Source organism: Pinus tabuliformis, chromosome 3_2 (genome assembly GCF_031772625.1).
Source record: "Pinus tabuliformis cultivar Carrire ecotype Pingquan chromosome 3_2, CPIR1, whole genome shotgun sequence".
NCBI classification, from domain to species: domain Eukaryota; kingdom Viridiplantae; phylum Streptophyta; class Pinopsida; order Pinales; family Pinaceae; genus Pinus; species Pinus tabuliformis.
The window spans coordinates 242,930,188-242,952,981 of NC_142302.1; the positions used below are offsets into that span (position 1 = coordinate 242,930,188).

The 22,794-nt window shown below is 38.9% G+C and overlaps 1 protein-coding gene across 2 annotated transcripts in view; it reads left to right on the forward strand.

Moving 5' to 3' along the window:
- The window catches only part of LOC149180593 (sterol 3-beta-glucosyltransferase UGT80A2-like), a 394,856-nt gene that overhangs the window by 118,858 nt on the left and 253,204 nt on the right, over positions 1–22,794 (forward strand). For both annotated transcript variants that reach the window (XM_089416191.1, XM_089416190.1), the window contains exon 5: positions 2,365–2,613. In XM_089416191.1, coding sequence (XP_089272317.1) covers positions 2,365–2,613 — 249 coding nt within the window. The remainder of the gene's footprint in view (positions 1–2,364; positions 2,614–22,794) is intronic.

Below are 22,794 nucleotides of genomic sequence, written 5' to 3' on the forward strand. Positions count from 1 at the left end.
TTCAAGAATGATCCTTGACCCTACAAAGAGGGAGATCACTTTAGATCCTTTAATGGTGATGTCTTTGTTGATGAAGATCAATGATGACTTCTTGGATGATCTTCTACAATGGTAAGGTCCTTGCTTCAACGAGAGGAAATTGCCTTAGAACTTCTGAAGATGATGATAACGTCCTTGATCTTGCTTCTCAAGTAAGAAACTTGATTTATAAGTCCTTTAACTTGAGTAGGGTCTTTGTGGTCTCTTGAGATGACTTGAGGAGTCCAAGACTTTTTGTTGGTGTAGACTTCTTCGATCTAGGGTTTTGACACTTCTTTGTAGATCTTGACTCCAAGATGATCTTCTTAGATTTGCTTCTATGTCTTTCTCGAGATTTGATCCTTGAGTGTCCCTTGATAAGATACCCTTCCTTGACTTTGTCACCTTAGCTCTGATACCATGTTGAGAAATTTAGGGCATCAAGATTAGGTGATTTCTCTATTAATGATAACTGCTCGTGAATGCTTTTTACTTCTTTAGATTTTGATCTATTCTTTTCTTAGATTATTATTGTGTTCTTCTTCATCAAACAACTATCAATGCATAAACAATAAAGAGACAAGAGACACAGAATGTAGGTGATCAGCCAGGGCCAAAACCTCTCCCACTTGAGAGGAAAACCCACAACGAATTCTTCTTTTTATAGAGACTTCAATTGACGAATACCAAGACCTAGACCCTTGGCTTGGAGTCCTCCAAGACCAAATCAACCTTGCCTCTGATATTTGCACCTTCAGCTTCAATTCTTCCTCGACTCTACTTCGACCCTTTCACTGCACTTCACTTCTGCAATTCTGAAATTTTCGGATCTGCAATTCATACTGCAGAAACGCTAGATTAATTCGATCATGGACAAAACTTCCTTCCTTCCCTTGCTTGGATGTGGGTTGCTTGTTCTTCAATTCGGCTTCCAATAATGATCCTTTCTTGCTTGATTTCGGCCTTCTAGGACAGCTGTAGTATCTCGGTCTAGACTGCAGTAAGGAGATAACTTAACCCTTCGCACGTGTGGGAGATTTGATCCAAAACAGGCCCAAACAATTCGGTTCCTCCTTCGCTTGTGCTTCTCCTTCCTTTGCTAGGCTATAAGACTTCCTTTTATCCCTTGATCAAACTTCTCTTGTGCTTGAGTGTGTGTCTTTTAAATGAGGTCGATGGCTCTATATTATCTAATATATATATAATAATAATATATATAGGCTTCTTGACACATCCTTTGAGGCTGACTTGAAGTGTCCTTAGGTTGACTTGCTGTTCAATGAAGCTGACTTGTTTGTAGCACTTGGATTTTGGTCTTGGAGGGTCTTTTGACTCTTACAATGACTTCAATAATGCCCAAGAAGGGTCTTCCATACATGACATTAACTTAATAGACTTTTATGACATGATGACTCATCCTAAAGGCTCACAATGGGAGCCTTAACTAAAAATAAAATTACTTGATCATGAAACCCATGATTCAAGCATTACAAAAATAATTTTATTTTTCTTCTTTACATCAATTACATAAAATCATAATTACACATGTCATTATGAAGACCGAACCTAGTACACTTTTCAACAGATCTCCCACTAAAAGTTGGCAAGAAGAGGAAAAAATGATGGACATTGGAAAACCTATCAAAAATTTCAACAAAAAACCATGTTGAAATTGTTACACGTACCTGGCCCTGCAAATACAGAAACTGCTGAAAGGAATAAATTCACACTCCATAATAAAATGTTGATGGTAATGAAAACATTCTATTTCTGATCCTTTGCTCAAAGAAAAATGGTGGATACCTCCTTTGCTCTGAAACACCTTCACTCTGTTTTGAAAACGAGTTAAAAAGGTCAATTTTCCAGTTATAAAGAGGACTGTCTGCAGTGTCAGCGATATTTAACATCCACTCACAATTTTTTCAAAATTATCATGATATTTTCTTGGTGGAAAAAAATCACAAGTTTTAAGATGATATTATTGCCAGCTTATAGACATTGCGATATATTGCAATCTTTGCAATGCTGGTTTTTCCCCTTAAGAGAGAACCAATGTGTACACATATTTACATGTCATATCATTTCTTGTTGTTCTTCTTATTCATTTCATCTCATCTTTGGGTCATTTGCACCCTTTTGTTTTTGGCGGGGTTACTATTGCTGGAAGCAGTCACCAGTTCCTTTGGCCTATTTTCGTCTTTAGTGGACATTATTATAAAATTCAATAATTTCTTCCTTCTCTCTTCCCAACGATGGCCATTTTGTTATTTGGTACTTGTACATGTGAGATGAAAACTTAGGCTGTTGCTTCTGTTATATCATTTTTCTAACATTGATTTCCAACAGATGAAAATTATGAAGAAAATAGCAATGGTCAAGGGAGATGGCACCGTGGAACTTGATGTTAAAGGTAGTGCTAGATATGCAGCAGATCTATTTGGTTCTGGGATGGGATCTTCAGCTGTAGAAGAGGTTGGAGAGGAGGAAGAGGATGAAGGGGATAAGCGAAGTGTTCCACCCCTTCAGATAGCAATGCTGATTGTTGGTACACGAGGTGATGTACAACCATTCGTAGCCATTGGTAAACATTTGCAGGTACGGATTCTTTCCCTACAGCAACTATTTGCATCTCATTCTGGTAAATTATATGAACTGACTTTTAAACTTTTCTCTTTGAAAATGCATGTTCTCATTTGCACTGGGTTGTGTCTGAGGATGCCGCTTAACCAAGAAATAGTTTCCATCTCTATTTGAGTATAGAGATCGATGCATGCTTTAGTGTTATTACTTTTAATAGAGTATTAAAATCAGCTCGATCAAGAAGTTAAAAATGTTGCAGTTCTGTTGTTTTCTAAATATTCCAAGATCTTATGTATAGAGGTTTTCATTTTGAACAAAGCATTTGAATTCACAATGTGGTAAGTGCATTACATAGTTTGGCCAATCTGATTCAGCTTTTGTGGTTAATATTGGTTGTGCCATCAATTTCTTAGAAGATTGTTGGTCTTCCAAGGGGGAGATGGTCATTACTACTGTTGATGATGCAAATTGCTGGTGTGATTGTAAGGGCTTCAATGATTGGAAGCTTTACCAGCATTTTCAAGTTATTTTTTTATTTGAAATATATGTGGCAATCTAATAGCTTGTTTAGCCAGGGTTAATTTAAGAACAAGAGTGACATTTTGTAGATGGTATGAAATTTAAAGAGATTGATAATGGAGCAATGAATGACATTGATGTGTTTAGCCAATGTGTAATACTAAGTCATCTTGAGGCAATGGCATGAATTGCAGCAATGCATAACCTGTGATGCTTTATAGTTATTGGGAACTCGTCATTGCCAATTTGCCATCTTGGCCCACAATGTTTAAACCATGCCCATCCCACTTAATTCTATTTCTGGTAATTAAGGGCAAAATCTTTTCTAGTAGTTGGTTGAAGGACATAGTCACTTGCTGTTAATTTTAGGTAAGTTCTATGCTTAGCGCAATTTACTTCAATTTTTCCATATAGGCCCAATGACAACATTCAGACTAGCAATCACATCAACATGATAGTAAAGTGCAGATAGAACATAAACATAAATCGCAGAAAACAAGCCAAGACAAGAGGACACAAGATGTGGCGCCAGCTAGGGACAAACCCCAATGTGGGGAAACCCTTGATCAATTCTTCTTATATTCTTCAATAGTTCAGCAGAGATAGAGATAGTACATATACATCAAAAGTCAACATTTTGACTTGTCAAAATAAGAGCAGAGATCTTCACTAAGAAGATAATACATGAGGTAGCTGATTTGAACTCAGGTGAAGGCATACTGCTTCAACTGATTCTCCAAGGTGATTCTATCACCATGCTGCACCCATCATTGTGCCGCACCGGGCACCCATCACTGAGCTATTCTCATCACTGTGCTGCACCTCATCATCATGCTACACCCATCACTGTGCTGCACTTCTTTATATTATGCTGCACGTCATTATATTATTGTGCACCCAACATACTGCATCCAATATGCTGCAACCATTTACACTTGATGCATACCAGCCTTCGCTGCTTGCTATGGCTTACAGCCTAGCAGAGCAGCTAGGCTATAGTTGCAGACTCCTTCAACAGGTCTAAACAAACAGCTTTTCCTTCAGTCCTCTAATATAGAGACAGCTGCTCCAAACGTACCTAACCCATGCTTTAGAACAACAGTCTTTAACACTGCTGCTGCTAGGCTTCCTTTGCTGTGACTTAGGGCAGTGTATGAGTAGCGTATAGAAGGCCTGTCCTAGCTGAGTATATACATCCTTGACTGGGGCATATCCTCACATTACGACTGCGTCTAACTGTGTGAGAGACTACAGCTAGGGCTCCTTTTGGAGCATCCATTGGCAGCGTATATAGGGTTCTCGTTGCTGTGTATAAAGTACTCGTTTAGGATAGCGTTGCTGTGTATAAAGTACTCTTTTAGGACAGCGTGAAGGGGTCCTCCTCTCACTGCATAGAACCCTTATTTGACTGCGGAAGAGACTTCTTATTTCCAGTGTATGACCCTCCTTACTCTGTGTTAGGGCTGTCCTCCATGACAGCGAAGAGCCTTCATTCATGACTGCGTTAGGCCTTTTTGATGACTGCGTTAAGGTCATCTCCATAGGGTTAACACCATGACAACGTTAGGCCTTTATTGATCTACAGCCATGATTCCTCTAGGACAGAGTTTAGGTCACTTTTGAACAATGTCTTAGGGTCTCTGCATTTAGGGCATGACAGCGTTAGAACCCTTGCTGTACTTATAGAAGCCTCGTCCAAGACTACGTTAGGAGGCTTCTTCATTAAGTAGCGTTAGGGCTTTATTAGGGCAGCGTTAGAAGCCTATACTCATAACTGTGTTAGGCCTTCATCTCCATGCCAGCGTTAGGAGCTACGACATCTTTTTTAGGGCTGCGTAGAGCCTTCTTTCCCATGACAACATCTAGGGCAGCAAAGGTTTCTTTAGAAAACCTTTTCACCTCCACGACTAGGGCTTCTCCTTGACTGTGATTAGGGCTCTCCTTGGTAGTGTATAAGAAGCTGTGTCTCCTCCATGACAACGTTAAGGTCTAGGGCTTCCTCTAGGGCAGCGTAACATCTTAAGATCTCTCCTCCCACCAAAACTGTCACGCCCCTACACCTGCGGTAGTCTTCCAACCGCTTGTAGCAAGGTGCGGCACCACCGAACGCGTTCTTTTCACCAATACTAACATTCGTGGACTACGCCTACTTTCACATTAACATACTTAGCTTGTGTTTCGCAACTAAGTAAAAGCAATTATCCTTTATACTTAATGAAGCCCATACTCATTCATTATCATCATGCAATTATACCAAGAATAACAACAATTGCAACAAGTATAAAGGGGAGGGGCAACTCCCCATAATGTGAGTCTGCCCGACAATTTTATTAAGAATATCAGATTACAATGTACAAGTGTTCCTTGCCAAACCAAGTCTACACTTAGCCAAATAATACAACTGAGAGGCAAACCTGCCTTTACAACATCTTGTGCATCTCTTGCACAAAGGACGGTGCTCACCCGAGCCACCAAGAATCCTTGCCAAGTCTTACACCAAGAACCGCACCTTAGAAATTCACTCGGGCACACCTTGCCCAATCCACAACCGGTTACGAGAGATATTCCAAACTCTCCTTTAAGACCTGCGCATGAGGTATGTGCATTACCTCTTAAACCTGCGCACTTTACCTCCCTCCTTTGTGCGTACTTCTCCAAGTGCGAAGTGTGTGCTCCAAATGAACCAACGCATGCCATATATATATGCTCTTTAACTAGTTTTATGTGTGGTCCTTCATGTGGGCGTTAGCCTCTTGGCCGACCCCCAAACTGACATCCACACACCCATAAAGCGACCTTGTACAGTCGGCTTTGCCCTCACGCAGCCTCCTTCAAGTCGCCATATAATTGTCGTTCAACACTTAGCCATTTCTAAGTGTCTCTGTTTCGTCGCATTGTTTCGTCACATTATTTCCGCAGTCCGTCGCAACTTCGTCGCATTTCCGCCGTTCAGCGCGCCCGTCTGCGCACCTGCCCGCGCCCGCGTGCACGACCTCGCCCGGCGCCCGTCGCACTGCAGCTCGGAGGCCTTACATCCTTCTCCACCTGAAATTGTTGTCATCCTCGACAACATATCATCTTGGTAGCCATCCACCAAGATCATCATCATCCACGATGTTGACTCCTCCACACAAAGCAAACATCCTTGCAACATATGTAGAGCCTCGTCTCCATCATGCTTCGACTTAGTGACCAACTGCCACCAAGCTCACCATACCAAGGTATGCACCTCCACGGTATGCTCTCCATCAGATGTCATCTCGATCCATGATTACTGACCTCCTGTCTTCATCATGTGTCCCCATGTGAACTGCTGCCATGATACTCCAACACGATGCCAACACATCTCTGTACACTACTAGTCCCCATGTTTGAACTAGTCGGATGGCCAGTCCAACTGTCACGCTCAAACCATGAGAGTGAACATCCTCATGCCACCATCAGTCGTTTCTCAAAACATCCTGCCACATCCTTGACTCATCAAGAATCTATCTCCATAATCCATGCTCAGGTCCATGGAACTCCATCCATCTCATCTGCAACATGCTGTCCATGATGTTTGGTGTCAATGTGCTACATGAAATCAACCACATCTATCCCAACATCATCATGTGTGTGTGTCTCCTCCATATGAAGAGATCATTTCATCAAACCGACTCTCGATGTGCCACATCTAGGTCCATGAAGCAATCTCCATCATATCTACAATGTGTCATCCCTCAAGTCTGCCATAGAAACAAGTATGCACTTGTCTCATCTATCCATGTGTCAAAGTAGTTGAGTCTCGGCTCAACCCATGCCCAAGTCAAGGCATCATCATCATCATCGTAACTCTATCACTCCAAAGTGTCTCATACCGATTCTCTACATCAAGTCACTCTTCCAAGCCATGCCCATACATGTACTTTGAAAGTATGCATCCCATACTGCATGAAAGCCTCTTGACCTCAGCTCCTCAATGCATCAAATCCTCTAAGTCCACCATGTATGAAGTTCCTAAAAGTCACAACAATCTCATGTCATCATGAGCTCCATGAGTCATCTCCAACCATCATCTCCATGTAGTAGAAATGCTCGATAATCAGCTCACAAATCTATCCAAGTCCATGGCCTTGTTGTACAAGAGTGCACAACCTCTCCATAGGCTCATAAGTAATAAGTCTCCAACCTGATGTCCATAACTATGTTGCCCATGTAGTCCAACCATGTAGACCTACCACAACAATCGGTCATCCTCATCCAAGCTGCAATCTTCGGTTTAGTGAACTCGGTCACCCAACCATATCATCATCATCATGAGTCCCTTCCATCATAGCTCCTCCACCTGAAGGTTCCACCAAGGCTATATCTTGGTCTCGGCCATGAGAAGTCCACCCAAGTATCATCACAAGTGTGTGCCCTCCTCAACCTGTCCATGAGTCATGCCGGGCACTTAGCCAATTCTCCATGTGGCTAAAGCATGACCCATTCACCCACAACGATCATCATGTTCCTCCCTTGTCAAGGGCCTTTGTACCTTCTACCATAAGGTCACAAACAACCCCAACAAGTCCAGCAACAATCAACAATCCTTGCTTCTCCATACAAGGCTCCATCATAGTCATCCATGGCAAGATCCTCCATAGCATAACCAAACTGGCTTTGCCTCTCCTTGCATACGGTCCATCCACCAAATGCCCAAATGAAACACAAGTATCAATACTTACTTCATCATCATGAGGCTCTTCCTCATTCATCCATGTCCGCAAACTGCACGATCCTGGTCCAACTTGATCATCCTCAAGTTCATCCTCCATCATGGTCATGTCTGCAACATCTTCAACTGTCACGGCTTCCTCTTCCTTGATAGCACAATCTGCAACTTCACCTTGCTCCATTGTCCAATCAAGTTGAAGAAGCTCTCCATCAACATTCTTTTCCAAGGCTTCAAGTTCTTTCCGGATTCGGGGCCTCTCTTCCTTCAACCTTTTCAACCTGTCCAAGGTAAGCAAGAGCTTCCTTCCACCTTCTCCCAAACTTGCCATGCCTTATCGTTCAGCTTGGTCCAAGCACTAGGCTTCACCTCTGCTAAACCTGCTTCCACTGTCACGAGCAACCCTGCTCAAACCGAGTCTTGAAAAAATGCTTCAACACCTGAACCTTGTTCAAGTCTCAATATCACCTGTCATCAACTTCAAACCTTCACGAGCAAACCTTGCTCTAACACTAGCTCCAACCGAGCTCTGATACCACCTGTCACGATAGTGCAGTGGGATTAACACTTCATCATCAACCCGAACACAAGCTCTGATACCAACTTCACTTTGGTGAAGGTGTGTAGCAGCTACAACCTTCAATACCCGGAATCAGCTGCTCTGATACCAACTGTCACGCCCCTACACCTGCGGTAGTCTACCAACCGCTTGTAGCAAGGCGCGGCACCACCGAATGCGTTCTTTTCACCAATACTAACATTCGTGGACTACGCCTACTTTCACATTAACATACTTAGCTTGTGTTTTGCAACTAAGTAAAAGCAATTATCCTTTATACTTAATGAAGCCCATACTCATTCATTATCATCATGCAATTATACCAAGAATAACAACAATTGCAACAAGTATAAAGGGGAGGGGCAACTCCCCGTAATGTGAGTCTGCCCGACAATTTTATTAAGAATATCAGATTAAAATGTACAAGTGTTCCTTGCCAAACCAAGTCTACACTTAGCCAAATAATACAACCGAGAGGCAAACCTGCCTTTACAACATCTTGTGCATCTCTTGCACAAAGGACGGTGCTCACCCGAGCCACCAAGAATCCTTGCCAAGTCTTACACCAAGAACCGCACCTTAGAAATTCACCCGGGCACACCTTGCCCAATCCACAACCGGTTACGAGAGATATTCCAAACGCTCCTTTAAGACCTGCGCATGAGGTATGCGCATTACCTCTTAAACCTGCGCACTTTACCTCCCTCCTTTGTGCGTACTTCTCCAAGTGCGAAGTGTGTGCTCCAAATGAACCAACGCATGCCATATATATATGCTATTTAACTAGTTTTATGTGTGGTCCTTCATGTGGGCATTAGCCTCTTGGCCGACCCCCAAACTGGAATCCACACACCCATAAAGCGCCCTTGTATAGTCAGCTTTGCCCTCACGCAGCCTCCTTCAAGTCGCCATATAATTGTCGTTCAACACTTAGCCATTTCTAAGTGTCTCTGTTTCGTCGCATTGTTTCGTCACATTATTTCCGCAGTCCGTCGCAACTTCGTCGCACTTCCGCCGTTCAGCGTGCCTGCGCGCCCGCCCGCGCCCGCGTGCACGACCTCGCCCGGCGCCCGTCGCATTGCAGCTCGGAGGCCTTACAAAAACCCAAAGACAAGTGGAGAGGAAGAGATCACAAGAGGTGTGTTCCAAATGACTTGCAAGCCACCTCTTTTTATAGTAAAACATTGAGGATAGATGGGGGCAATTTGGTCGCTGGCAGAACTTGACGAATTGTCGCATAACACAAATAAATTCATATATCCATGAATACATGTTGGAATCGGATGATCTTTAGATCAATCCTACACCTCTTGACGAGAGGAATCCAAGAAAAATATCAACTGCCATAAATAAGTAGACCCACATGGAGTTTGGCCCTAGTTGCCAATTTTAACACTTGCCAAAATATTTTTGTACTTTCACCCAATGAACAAGCCACTAAAGTAGCTTTTGAGGATTTCATATGGGTTGGTTGAAATCAATCAATAAGACCATGAAAAAGCTTGCTTAGGACTTTGTCTCATTTATAGAAGAATCTGTTAAAGCTTATAGTAGCTTCGGAAGGGCTTTTGCATAGACTTGGTATCTTAGCATGTGGAAGATGATTTATTGCCTCTTTAGGTGCTTGCTTGGTGGAGTAAGTGATTTATGTCTTCTTTCCCAAGTCTAACTTAAGAAAAAGTACAAAAATTAAAGTCAGTTAATTATTGTGGACTATTAAGTCGTTTTCTAAGGATAAATAATTTAGTTATTTTAATGAATTAGAAATGATCTCAACCATTAATCTCCTAGATCTTCTAGAAGGTGGATTAGAGTTAGGGATCTAGGCTTAATGAAGATTATAAAAAGAAGCCTAAGGAAGAGGTGAAGACACAAGAGAGGAGAGACAATAAGAGAAAACAATTTAGCTCAATAAATTGAAGCACAAAGGAGGAAGACTATAAGAGGATTTGAGGGCGAATTGTTGGAGATTGTAGTGCCAAGTAATTGAAGAGAGAGGAAGTCGATTTGATTGGGGAAACCGATTTGCCAGGGCCGAATTTCTTGAGCCGCAGTGGTAGCTCGAAAGGAAGCTACAAGGTCAATTTGATGGTAAATTGAGCCGCAGTGGCAGCTCGAAAGGAAGTTGCGAGGTCGATTTGATGGTAAATTGCTGGGCCAAAGTTCTCCAGGAGGCCAAATTCCTTGGGCCGAATTCATCCAGTGGGGATTGAGTTAATGAATGATGGAGAATTGTTGTGGGTATTTGTTGAAAATTAGATGTTCTATGCTGTTACAATCATTTAAATCCAGAACTTCTTTATGCTGCAATATAAGTTAAGTAATTGTAGATAGAACATATACCATATAAACCATATGCACAATAGAAGACAACAAAGAATTCAACGAGACATAGAGAAGTTAGGTCAATGACTAGGGCAAAACCCACAAGGGGAAAACCCAACTAGATTCTTATTCTATTAGAAATCAATTGTTCAACAAAGATACAAAGTACAATGAGAGAATGAGATAGCTCACCCAAATCCAAAGAAGATCTCTTATAACAATAGCTTTTGCAAACATTGTATCACTTTGGCTCTTTGAGATCTTTTGCTCTTCAATACTCTCTCTCTCTTTCTCAATCTTCCTCTAGACTCTCCAACTCTCTCTCTCTCAAGTTCGAATTCTCCTTTCACAAGCACAAGTAAGTGTGTGAAGTGAGGATGAGAGGCATAACTATATAGGAAGAGCAAGGATATCGAATTCATGAGCAATGTTTTAAAAACCAGAATCGATGACTGGACAGCTCCACCTAATGAACCTGGTTTCGAACCGGAACCAGTTGAACCGGGACTAGTCAGGTTTAAACGAACCGGTTTAAAAAAAATACATTAAATAATTAATTTTTAATGAAAAAAACTTTTTTTAATATTTAAAACCATGATTCCAAGCCAATAGAAACAAAATATGCAAGGTTTGCTCATCTAGATACCATGTAAAGGTGAATATATCAAAATGGCATCGAGTGCAATACATATCCGCAACAAAATACATAATCAATGAGGCTCTAAATGGCCTCTAGAGTCCGAAAACAATGCTCTAAGCTATGGGGTCACTGAACTACTACAAGTCTACATATCAGTGATCAACAACATGATCACTCGTCATCATGATCAAATTCATCATCACTACTAGACAAGAGATCATCAACATGAGCTACATAAATAATATGTCTCCGAGTTTGAGGACTCCTAAAACTCCTCTACAACTTTAGTAATAGTAGCAAAAATAAACATCAAAACTACAAATCATTGATCAACATGGTCACTCATGAAACTCATCATTGATTCAACACTACTAGAAATACATAAACATCATCAACAAGAGATACATAAACATCATCTAGTTCAAAGTCTTCAGACTTGGATTGCTCAACCTTATGACATGATAGAAATTGAAAAGGTTTAACATGCCTAACCAATGATTTTGGTTTGAGTGAAGGGTTCATCTCTTCAACCTTATAATGTGGTAGAAAAACATTAGCATGCCTAACCGATTGTTTTCCTTTGAGTGAAGGGTGCATTCTTGTTAATGCCATGGTAGAGGAGTTCAACAATCAATACCACCAACATCAACAAAGTTCAACAATAAATGCCACCATGATCAAGGTTCTTAAAGGGCTTCATGCTCTTGATCAAATGCCAATCTCATACCCTCACACATGATAGAATCAAATGGAAACATTGCAAACCCCCAAACCATGTAATCTTGAAAACCATTAAGTCTGCTGAATTTTGAGTGAAATCTAAGATTCTACTTTCTCCATATGAAATTGAATGAGGTCGAAACCACTCTCAAACATCCTGAGTCATTTCATGGTAATGTTAAAAATTTAAGTAAAACATTACCATTAATTGCCAACATTGTTAGGGTTTTGATGTGTCAGGAAATGAGAGGGTAGGCATGTTTTTCTTGGAGGGACTATTTGTGGAGGAAAACAACCCCAAATTTCCCTTAAAACAACTTCAAAACTCACAAAAATGTATTCTGTGGGGTTTATAGTTGCCTTGGCAATAAACCAACCGGTTTAGGACGGAACCGGTCGGTTTGACCACAAACCGGCCGGTTCTGTCCTAAACCGGCCGGTTCTGTCCTAAACCAGCTGGTTAGGACCGGTTTGTCCACTTTTTTGGCGAAATGAAGGGTCAAACCGGGTTTTTCTGCGAGTTTGACCCGGTGGGCTAGCTAACTGGCTAGTTTGACCGGTCGGTTTTTAAAACACTGTTCATGAGGGAGTAACTCCTATGCCTTGGGGAAGCATTACACATGCCAAAATGAGAGTGTAACCTATGCCATAAAGGAGAGGAGTGTAACTTATGCATTTAGGAGAGAAGTGTAACTTATGTATTAAAGAGGTGTAAGAGGAATCTTTTTATGATGAGTCATTAAAGTGTGTAAGAGAGTGTAAGAGGTGTGTAAGAGCATTAAAGAGAGAGAGGAATGAATCCATTAAGGGAGAGAGTAACCTCTGCATTAATTGAGGAGAGTTACATATGACATGATTGAGTCCCATGATTGAGAGATTCGAATTTCTTTTTAATAATAATATAATAATGTCATAAAGAGGATAATATTAATAATAATAATAATAATAATAATAATGATTATAATGATGATTAAGTTAAAAATTAAACAATTGAGATTTTTTAAGAACAAGTTAAGTGATTTTCCATCATATATATATGATTACAAATTGATGGAAGGTGATTTACTGTTTTTGGAAAGTCATGGTTGCAAAGATAGACATGACTTTCTATTTTTAAAAGGTCACTCTAGAAAGGTCAGAAATGAAATTTTATTAAAGGAAATTCGTCCCATAGTTGCCAATTTTCAACAGTATTTATCTGTTGCAATGTGGTATTAGGAGATTTAACAGAATCAACTGTTCCACTTCTTAAATATTGACTCAATTCGTTTATTATGATTGATAAGGTTTGTTTAATAGTAATAAAATAATATCCAAATTTGAATGAACATTTAGACATATTGATCAGGGCTTGCTCCTAAAATCCACATTAATGATGTGGGCTACCATGATTTTTTAAATTACTAGAGATTGCTATAAACGTAATAATAATAAATAAATTAGTTAATGAAAAGTCAAAGGGCACATATCTCTTTACTTTGTGACCAGTCAATGCTATAAATGGACCATCACAAATTTATTGTAAACTATTATCATTCTTATCAATCATTTTTATCAATCAATATATTTTATATCTATAGAATAATTCTATCTTCAATATAAACAGGGATTGTTTATAACATTAATATCAGAGCCAATCCATTGCTAACTCATACTAACTGTACACCCTGCTATGAAAACTGTCTAGTTTCGTACAAATCGTGTCAGTTTTTGTGCAAGTTGTACATCGTACACTGCAAACCAACCACAATTCGACATTGTACAATTGCTAAACATCGTACAACCACCATTGTTCTGCTACTGCTTGTATTTTGCTGTACGGCATGGTCGTACAACCATTTGCATGTTTGTATGGCTGTCCATAACACTTTGCACATTCTGCCGACTTCTCTATTCCCATATGCTCATTCGCTTGTGCAGTCTGCCGCTGCTATAACCACTAGACCGACCAATTCTGTGTCGCCGTTGTCTGCTGTTGTCATCACTCATTGTACACTGTACTAATAAATTCCATACCGCTGTACGATCCATAGTAAATTGTTTAATATTTTTTGTTGCACCCTTTTTCTTTTTCACCTGTTGAGAAATTATATGTAAAATTTAAAAAAAAATCATTTCTTCTATATTAAAAAAGGGGATCCCTCAAAAAGAAAATACATTATAAAGTGGAAAAAAGAAAATGGAATCAAATAAGAAAAAGAAAGAAGAAGTACTTGTAGAAGTTAACCAATATAGAGATGAGGTCAGTAGCCTATGACATAATCTTTGTAATGTTAAGAAGGCGCATACAGAGTTTGGAGAAGGACAAAAAGAGTTAAAAGATAAAATCAATAAACTAATAGAAAAATAAGACAAGATTGATAATGTGATAGTGGAATTCTAGAATCTTTAGCAAATGAAATTAAAAATGAGAAATGACAACAAGGATGAAATAAGGACACTTAACTGTCATGGTGAAAGAATTGACAAACTAACTGAAAGGGTAGATGCATTATTTGCAAAACCCTTGACCTATAAAAAATGAACACTAAGTCAAATATCATAAAAAAAAAATGATTAGGGACATCAAGAAGCACCAAAAATGATTTTTTAAGCAGTGTCACACAAGACTTGCAGATAGACATCATCAAAAAATTAAAAAAGAATTATCAATTACCAAAGTGTGACGATACAGATCTGTTAGATTTTTGCAAACTTGGTACCAAACACTCAATTTCCTAGTAGGAAACTAATCTACTAATTTAAATGCACAACTAGGTTCCTAAGACAATAAAATTCAGTGGAAGCAAATTATACCAATCTCAATCACAATGACACACAAAGAATTCTGCCGAATCACAATTCTTCATTAATAAATTAATTTGAACTTACTTGGGTTCTCGTCCTGGGATAATGGCCCAACTGAGAAAATATAGAACACAAAATAAACCTAGATCTGACCCAGTAGATCTACCCTAGATCAATGCTCGATCTTCTTTGCAGATTTGGATCTCCAACCTCTTTTGCACTTCCTCAGACCCGACATGGAATTTCTAGCAGGAAACTGATCTATTGATTTAAATGCACAATTAGGTTCCTAACACAATAAAATTCAGTGGAAGAAAAATACCGATCTCAATCACAATGGCACACATATTTTTGCCCTATTAGAATTCTTCATTAATAAATTAATTTGAACCTACCTAGGTTCCCGTCCTAGGATAATGGCCCAACTGAGAAAATGCAGAATACAAAATAAACTTGTGTTCGATCCAGTAGATCTGCCATAGATCAGTGCTCGATCTTCTCTGCAGATCTGGATCTCTAGCCTCTTTGCACTTCCTTGGACCTGACACTCTGGATTATCACACTCCTCCTCTGCCTGAGCCTAGTGCCGCATTATGGTGTGTCTTTCTCCTCTCTTCAGCTTTGCTTTTATAATTTTACATTGAGATAAATACCTAACCCTAATTCTAATCTCAAATTGATTAACGACCAAGATTAGATCTCACCTCACTTGAGATCAATGGCTAAGATTAAAACAAAATCACTAAAGTAAATTACTTTACTTTTCCTAAGTTTCTTTTAGCTCAATAAGCCAACATACTAATATGTGTTTTTTCCTAAGTTAGACTTAGGCTAAGTTGCATGAGTAACTTGCTCACATTTGAGCAAGTGTTCTAACGAGAATGTGGGCAACTTATGAATGTAAGCAAGTGTTCTAAGGAGAATGTGGGCGACTTATGCACGCTTAAACATAAGGCTTGTGCAGAAATACACGCCTGAGCTACCAAAATCAATAGAACCATAGAGGTGCAGTTGTTTGGGTCAACAAAATGGAGGGTATCTTTGAATCAAACCTCTCTCTAGTTGAAAGAGAGAAATAATGACAACCTCGAACAACTTAGAAGGAGAATATTACAATTGGTTTCTATGGTGGACCAAAAAATGTGATGCTCATTCTTTTCAGTGGCAAATTTTCACAACTACCTTATTAAAATGGTTTTGTGGCGAAGAAGACGATGGCTTGCATAATAAAGTCATACATCTTAAACAAAAAGGAATCATAAATGAGTATACACAAGAATGGGAAGTTCTAGTGACAAGACAAAGCGAATTCACAGATGAACAATTGTTAAAAATGTACATTTGTGGGTTGAAGGATTGCATCCACATTGAATTAAAAATATGGAACAATAAAATTGTCGAGGATGCTAGACATGCAACAAAACTAATTCAACAAAAGAACAAGTTCAATAGACCATCATTTACTAGGGAAGATGAAAAATGAAATTGAGACTTTGATAAGAAAGGAATAAACAAGTGTAGATATTTTGGTGACAAATGGTCACTAGGGCACAAATGCCTCAATAAGACATTATATACTTACGAAATTGAGGACTCAAACACATCTAGTAGTGAATCAGAGAGAAGGAAAATGAGGCGAACAATTGTCGAAAGAAGTGTTCCATGGGGATGTGCCCCCCTAGGGTGGGTGACATGCTCCCCACATTTCCCACACTCTGGGGATAGGGGGACACGTGGGGAAATGTTTCCGCATGTGCCCCTTTTGGCTAAACTCGAGGATACACAAGGGAAAACATTTTCTAGATGTGGGGGACGCATTTTCCCAAAAGGGGTGCTCGTGGGCACCCCCCTCATAAAGGGCTAGGCATGCCCCCTGAATTTTTCCAGAAAACAATAATTTATGAGCGGGGATTCGGGGAGCCTAATATTCAATCCTAGGGCTCTACTTATGCTATGTAACTAACTTTTTAACATTACCATTAATTGTTTTAGGATATTTGAGAGTGGTTCCAACATCAATGGATTTCATATGGAGAAATTAGAATGTTAGATCCTACTCAAAATCCAACAAACTTAACAATTTTCAAGATTTCAGGATTGGGGGGACTGCAATGTTTCCATTGGATGTTATCATGTATGAAGGTATGAAACTAGCATTTAATCAAGATCACCAAGTCCTCTATGTACCTCAATGTTGGTGGCATGACCCTAGTAAAATTGTACCTATCACTCAAAGAAAATCTCAATTTGACATGGTAAGCCTTTTCTATCTTAATTTAATGTTTAGAGGGTGATATTGATGATGAGGATCCCAAAATAGGCAATGATTTTGTTGATATGTAGGTATTTATTGTAGGATGATTTCTTTTGGACTATAGAGTCCATCTAGTGTTGGAAAATCATAAAGGCAGAAATATTTTCTTATCTCGATAATTACTTGTTATTTCTTGTTTTCTTATTATCTTCTTTTATATCTTCCTTTATCTTTTTATCATCAAGCAACTACCGAAACATAAATGCATGAAAATCAAAACAACAAGGACACAGTTTGTAGGCTTTTAGCCAGGGCAAAACCCCTCTCCTAGGGGAAAGCCCAAAGTTCTCTTCTCTTCCTTTAGAACCAAATCAAATGAGACAACGAAGACAATTTGACTAAGACAAAGACCTTCTCCAATCCACCAAGTCAACGCCCAACAAAGTCCTTTCAAGATAACAACAATCAACTTCTTGTCAAACTTCTTCAATCACAAATTTCAGCTTCATGCATCAAATTTTCAGCCTCTATTGTGGATCTGCAATTTTTGGCCTTCCTGCAAGTCATAAATTTCGCACGTGTGGACTAGAAACAACATGCTTTCCTTCACTAGGGTTTCTCTTCTACTTGCAATGGGATAGACTTTCCTTCTAAGATTTTTCGCACTTCTTTTCTTCACTTGATTGCAGGTCAAACCTCTTGAATTCGGCCTTTATTACAGCTTCAATAACCCTAACAAATACTCGCATGTGTGAGAGAGATGGATACACACTTCAGATTTCGACTTCTCCTTTTTGTCTCCTTGTTTTCTCCAGATTTTCACTCTCTTTCCTTGCCATCTTGCTTCATATCAAACATGGTTGAGATGGATGCCACAATAGGTTGAAGATGCTGCCTATATATAGTCTTCAAGCTTGGTCGAATCCCTTCAAGGAGGCTGACTTGACAGAAGATGAGGCCAACTTGGTGGAGGCATAAATGACTATTTTACATGAAAATAATTTTCCTTTCTTGACATAAGAAGCCCAAGAAGGGTCTAGAACATAATGACAAGGACAATGACTCATGACACAAACTCTAGAAGCACACAATGGGTGCTTTGACTTAGAAATATAATAAATTGAGCATGAAACCCATGCTTATAAAATAATAATTTTATTTTGTTTTACAATAATTTTTTTTCTTTCTTTTTACAAATACATAATAATTACATCATGTCATGAACTAGGCAACAATTATGAAGACCAATACTAGTTACATTTTGAACACTCCCTCTTTACTAGGGAGTTATTCATAATTGTTCAACAGGTACAAGGTTGACCTCAATTTGAAGTATTCCAAGAAGAGTACAACAACCTATGCAATGCTAGATACCATCAAGGCCAAAACGGCCAAGGTATAAAAGATCCTAGTGTCAAGGCACTAATTTCAAGGATCCACGTGTCATCACCAAGAAACCAGTTCGAGGATCGAAGTGTCATTTCCATGACACTAATTCAAGGAGCTACTAACTCAATAGGGACTAAGGTGTCATCAAGGCAACTTGCCACTATAGGTACCATCAGGCTACAACCCTGGTATCAATCCGACAGGGTATAGATGCCATGTAGGGCTCCATGCCAAGACACCAACCCTTACACTAATCTAGGTATCATCAAGGTCAACACTAAAACAAAGCTCCATAAGACCAAGATACCCTCCCACACTGGGATCTAGACATCGTTAAGGCCAAACTATAACTAAGATCTCAATACCAACTAGGGCAAGATGCCCTCCCAAGTACCATCATACAAGCACACAACCTAAGGTACTCATATCTCCTTCTCAACCAAATCAATCCAAGCATGCTTATCCAATATTCAAAACTTCTTAGAGAGAGGTCAACACACCAACTACTTGTTCGTTCATTAGAACATATTGTAACCTTACGACCCCAAACAATATCAAACTTCTAATATATTGGTTTTTAATATGCTATCATAAAATCCGGGGTCCTCAGCCATTTTGATGCTGCTTAGGTCATCATAATATCCAAATATATCTAGATGGAAGCTTCCTTTTTCCAACTTTTCAAGCAACACCAAACTCAACCTCAACACTTCTTAAAACAACCAAATCTTATTCACCACACATCCAAACTAACCATCAGTAGTGTTTTAGCTATTCTCCGATATCATTCTTTCTTCATGGTCTTCATTAAATGTACGACTGTTAGTCATGACACATCATGTCCTACCTCTCAACTATGGAGGATATACACTTTCAAGTTTCTTCTCAGCTAGGGGGATAAGTGCATCATCAACAACTTTTATTACATAGGCTCTTTCTTTTGCATCATCATATCATCAAAGAACTTTGACCTTTCAAAACATCATTCCTTTTATCTTCATATGAAACAAGTTCATCTTTCAATTACCAATGTAACTTCGATGTCATCAGGGTTCTTACAATTCCCTATTTCCACCATGCGCAACACCATCATAAAGTCATCATCAAGTATGAGGTAGGCATACATCTTTATAACCTCTTGAAAACTATGTACCTGCAAATATCATCGACAAGTACAACCCAACACAAATATATATGTACAAGAGCATGAAATTAGCTTTATCAAAGTAGGGTTATCATGTTATCACAAGGAGAGCATCCAGGGTTATCAAAACTTTGAAAATAAACCTTAGATATCCAACAACTAAATCATGTTAGGGTTTCAACTATAGCGGAAGCATTTACACCTAGGGTTACACTTTCATGCCCTAGACTTTTACATCAACCTTTGCTAGGGTTTTGTCATAAACCCTAGATACAATTATCAAACCCTAAAAAGCTAGGGTTTTATTGTATGCCCTAGATACTATCAACAAACCCTAGAAAATAAAAAAGAGAGGGTTTTATCAAAGTAAACAAATAGCAAAAGATAGTTATATAAGGGTTGATTTAAATTAGAGATCAAACATGCTAACAATATAAGAATCTTTATGATTCTATAGGAAAACCCTAGACATGAGAGACTTATTAATATAAAACAACTTTTTAAAGACAAAATGGTTGTACCTTCTTTTATGATGAAGACTTGCTACAAATCTTGTAATCTTAAACATACCTTGAGTTGCTTCTACTACAAACCTAGAAAGGATCCTTTTGCAACAAGGCTTCTCACAAGTCTTCCCTTGAAGTCTCCATCTGAATCTAGCCACAATTCTTTCTCTTAGAATATTCGTGCAAATCTTTCTTCCAAAAAAAATACAAGAGAAATGATTATAATCATGCAACGAAAATAAAGCTAGATATATATAGAGAAAATCAACAAAAAATGAAAAAAATAAAGAATACTTATCTTTTGTGAGAAGGTGGAAGCTCCCTCTTTATCTTGGAACAATCTAGTCACTATGAGGGATTTCTTCAACAACTCAAGAATTTTCTAACAAAGCATACTAGATCTATAAACCTTAGGAATCAAAAGAGAGATCTACAAGACCTAAAATAATAACCTATACTACAATCAAAGGATATACAAGCGATAGCATCCCTAAATACTTCATAGAATAAGTCTTTGACCTCAGAGTCCTCAATTTTGTTCTTTGGTGGAGCTTCGTCAGTGGTAATTGTAGCTTGATATCTTTCTCTTTTCTTCTTCTTAGGATTATCAGGACATTGATTCTTATAGTGTCTCATTTTCTGGCAATGATAGCATTCTATTTTAGAAAGATCAATCTTCCCATGTTTTTTCTTTGATCGTTTAAAACTTCTAGAGTAGGAATTTGAGGTGGTGTTCTCTTAATTTTTTTTCTTTCCACCCACTAATGCATGATGAGCTTCTTCTTTTGTACAGGTAGTCCACATTTCTTCAGAGGAGGGAGTATCTTTCCAACTACTAATTCCAATTGCGAAGGCATTCCAAGACTTTGGTAGTCCTAGTAGGGAAACAATCACAAGCTCCTTATCTGGAATAATTTCATGAACTGCTTGTAGATCATCTCTTATACGAGAAATTCTTACAAAGTAGGAGGACACTGTATCATCCTTGGTCATCTTGACATTTCGTAGTTCATTCTTTAGACTTGCCACTTGTCCAATATTCTTGATCGTAAATAACTTGGAGAGAGCATCATATATTTTCTAGGAAGTATCTAGTGTGGATATGTAGGGAATCAAGTTGTCTTTAATTCCATCCACAATTAGGCTCATGGCTATAATGTGATTTTCCTTGTACTTTTTATTTCCAACATCATCAATAGGTTCTTTGACTTTTCCTTGTACTATGTCCAATACTTTATTTCTTGCGAGGATGAGGTCCATTCTTGTCTTCCATGCTCTAAAGGTAGAAGCTCCTTGGAGTTTATTCTCGGATTTCATTGATGATATATAAAACTTCCAAAAGGTTGCTTACTATTCCAATACCTTTTTTCAAGGGAGGTCCCAAAACTTCGAAGACTTTCTCTTTCTTCTTGAATCCTTTCTTGAACCCTTACTAGAAAGCAAATGATCTTCAAGTTGCCTTTTTTCTTTCTTCACCTTAGCTCTGACGCCATGTTAGAAAATCAGAAAGGCAGAAAGATTTTCTTATCTTGATAATTTACTTGTGATTTCTTTTGTGTTCTTATTATCTTCTTTTGTGTCTTCTTTTATCTTTTTTTCATCAAGCAACTACCAAAACATAAATGTATGAAGATCAAAAACAACAAGGACACATGATGTAGGCTTTCAGCTAGGGAAAAACCCTTCTTCTAGGGGAAAGTCGAAAATTCTCTTCTCTTCCTTTAGAACCAAATCATATGAGACAACCAAGACCCTTTGACTAAGACAAAGACCTTCTCCAATCCACAAAGTCAGCCTCCAACAAAGTCCTTTCAAGATAACAACAATCAACTTCTAGTCAAACTTCTTCAATCTTGCTTCAATCACAGATTTCAGCTTCCTGCATCAAATTTTCAGCCTCTACTACAGACCTGCAATTTTTCAGCCTTCTTGCAACTCAAAAATTTCACACGTGTGGACTAGAAACAACATCCTTTCCTTCGCTAGGGTTTCTCTTCTACTCTCAATGGGATAGACCTTCCTTCTAAGCTTTTTTGCACTTCTTTTCTTCACTTGATTGCTGATGAAACCACTTGAATTCGGTCTTTATTATAGCTGCAATAACCCTAGCAAGTACTCGCATTTGTGAGAGAGATGGATACAAACTTCAGATTTCGGCTTCTCCTTTTTGTCTCCTTGATTTCTCTAGATTTTCAGTCTCTTCCCGTGTTGAATTTCCACAACCTTGGGTCTAGGATAGAATCTTAAAATCTTTGACGCTATCAAACCAAGAATCTCAACAGAAATACTTTGCACAGCGGAATATAAACAACAGTAAATCACACATGCACAGAATATAGACAACTTTTTACATTTTTCAACCCAAATTCGTTATATTAAACAACATATAATACAACAGTCTAGGGCTCCCGTATTAGGGATAATGGCGCTCATACATCCATTGATTCAAGATACAAAATTGGGGCTTGGTGTCAGTACATCGACAACCAATCTGCCCTCAACAAGATACATTGACCATTTGGCTATAGCGCGCTCTCTTAGCTCCTCTCGGTTGTACCCTATACCTTCCGGGTCCTTCGGCTCCCGATCTGCAGCTCTTGCCTCTATTAATGTTCCAAGTCCATCTGGCCACTGAACCTCGACTATCAATCTGCTCTCTA